Source organism: Apaloderma vittatum, unplaced genomic scaffold (assembly GCF_000703405.1).
Source record: "Apaloderma vittatum isolate BGI_N311 unplaced genomic scaffold, ASM70340v1 scaffold25036, whole genome shotgun sequence".
Classification (NCBI taxonomy): domain Eukaryota; kingdom Metazoa; phylum Chordata; class Aves; order Trogoniformes; family Trogonidae; genus Apaloderma; species Apaloderma vittatum.
In genome coordinates this window covers 7-336 of record NW_009723679.1, presented here as the reverse complement: position 1 = coordinate 336, position 330 = coordinate 7, and the positions used below count along the sequence as shown (strand labels likewise).

The 330-nt window shown below is 53.0% G+C and overlaps 1 protein-coding gene across 1 annotated transcript in view; it reads left to right on the top strand.

Moving 5' to 3' along the window:
* The window catches only part of LOC104276056 (cyclin-T1-like), a gene marked incomplete at both ends in the record, with an annotated part of 4,466 nt that extends 4,359 nt beyond the window's left edge, over positions 1-107 (top strand). The window contains one exon of the mRNA XM_009872222.1: positions 37-107. Coding sequence (XP_009870524.1) covers positions 37-107 — 71 coding nt within the window. The remainder of the gene's footprint in view (positions 1-36) is intronic.
* Positions 108-330: the final 223 nt, after the last annotated feature.

The following is a 330-nucleotide window of genomic DNA, read 5'->3' as shown; positions in this document are numbered from 1 at the left end:
CCTCTCACCTTCTCGTTTGGTTTTGTGTCTCTGCAGAACTGACTCACGAATTCCTGCAGATCCTGGAGAAAACTCCCAACCGGCTCAAGCGTATCCGGAACTGGCGGGTAAGAATCCGCTCTGGGGGGGCGGGTGCTCGCTCGAGGGGGGAACGCGGCTCCCGTTTCTTCCGCGTGCCGGTGACAATGCGAGACCACGTCTGTGTGCGTGTAGATCTGAACACTTTCATCTCAAAACATCGCCTGAGTTTGTTCTGAATCAAATCTGTAGGGAATTTTGGTTTTTTCAACTATGTTTGCAATCCTGTTTCCAGCGGGTGGGTCTTTCCCG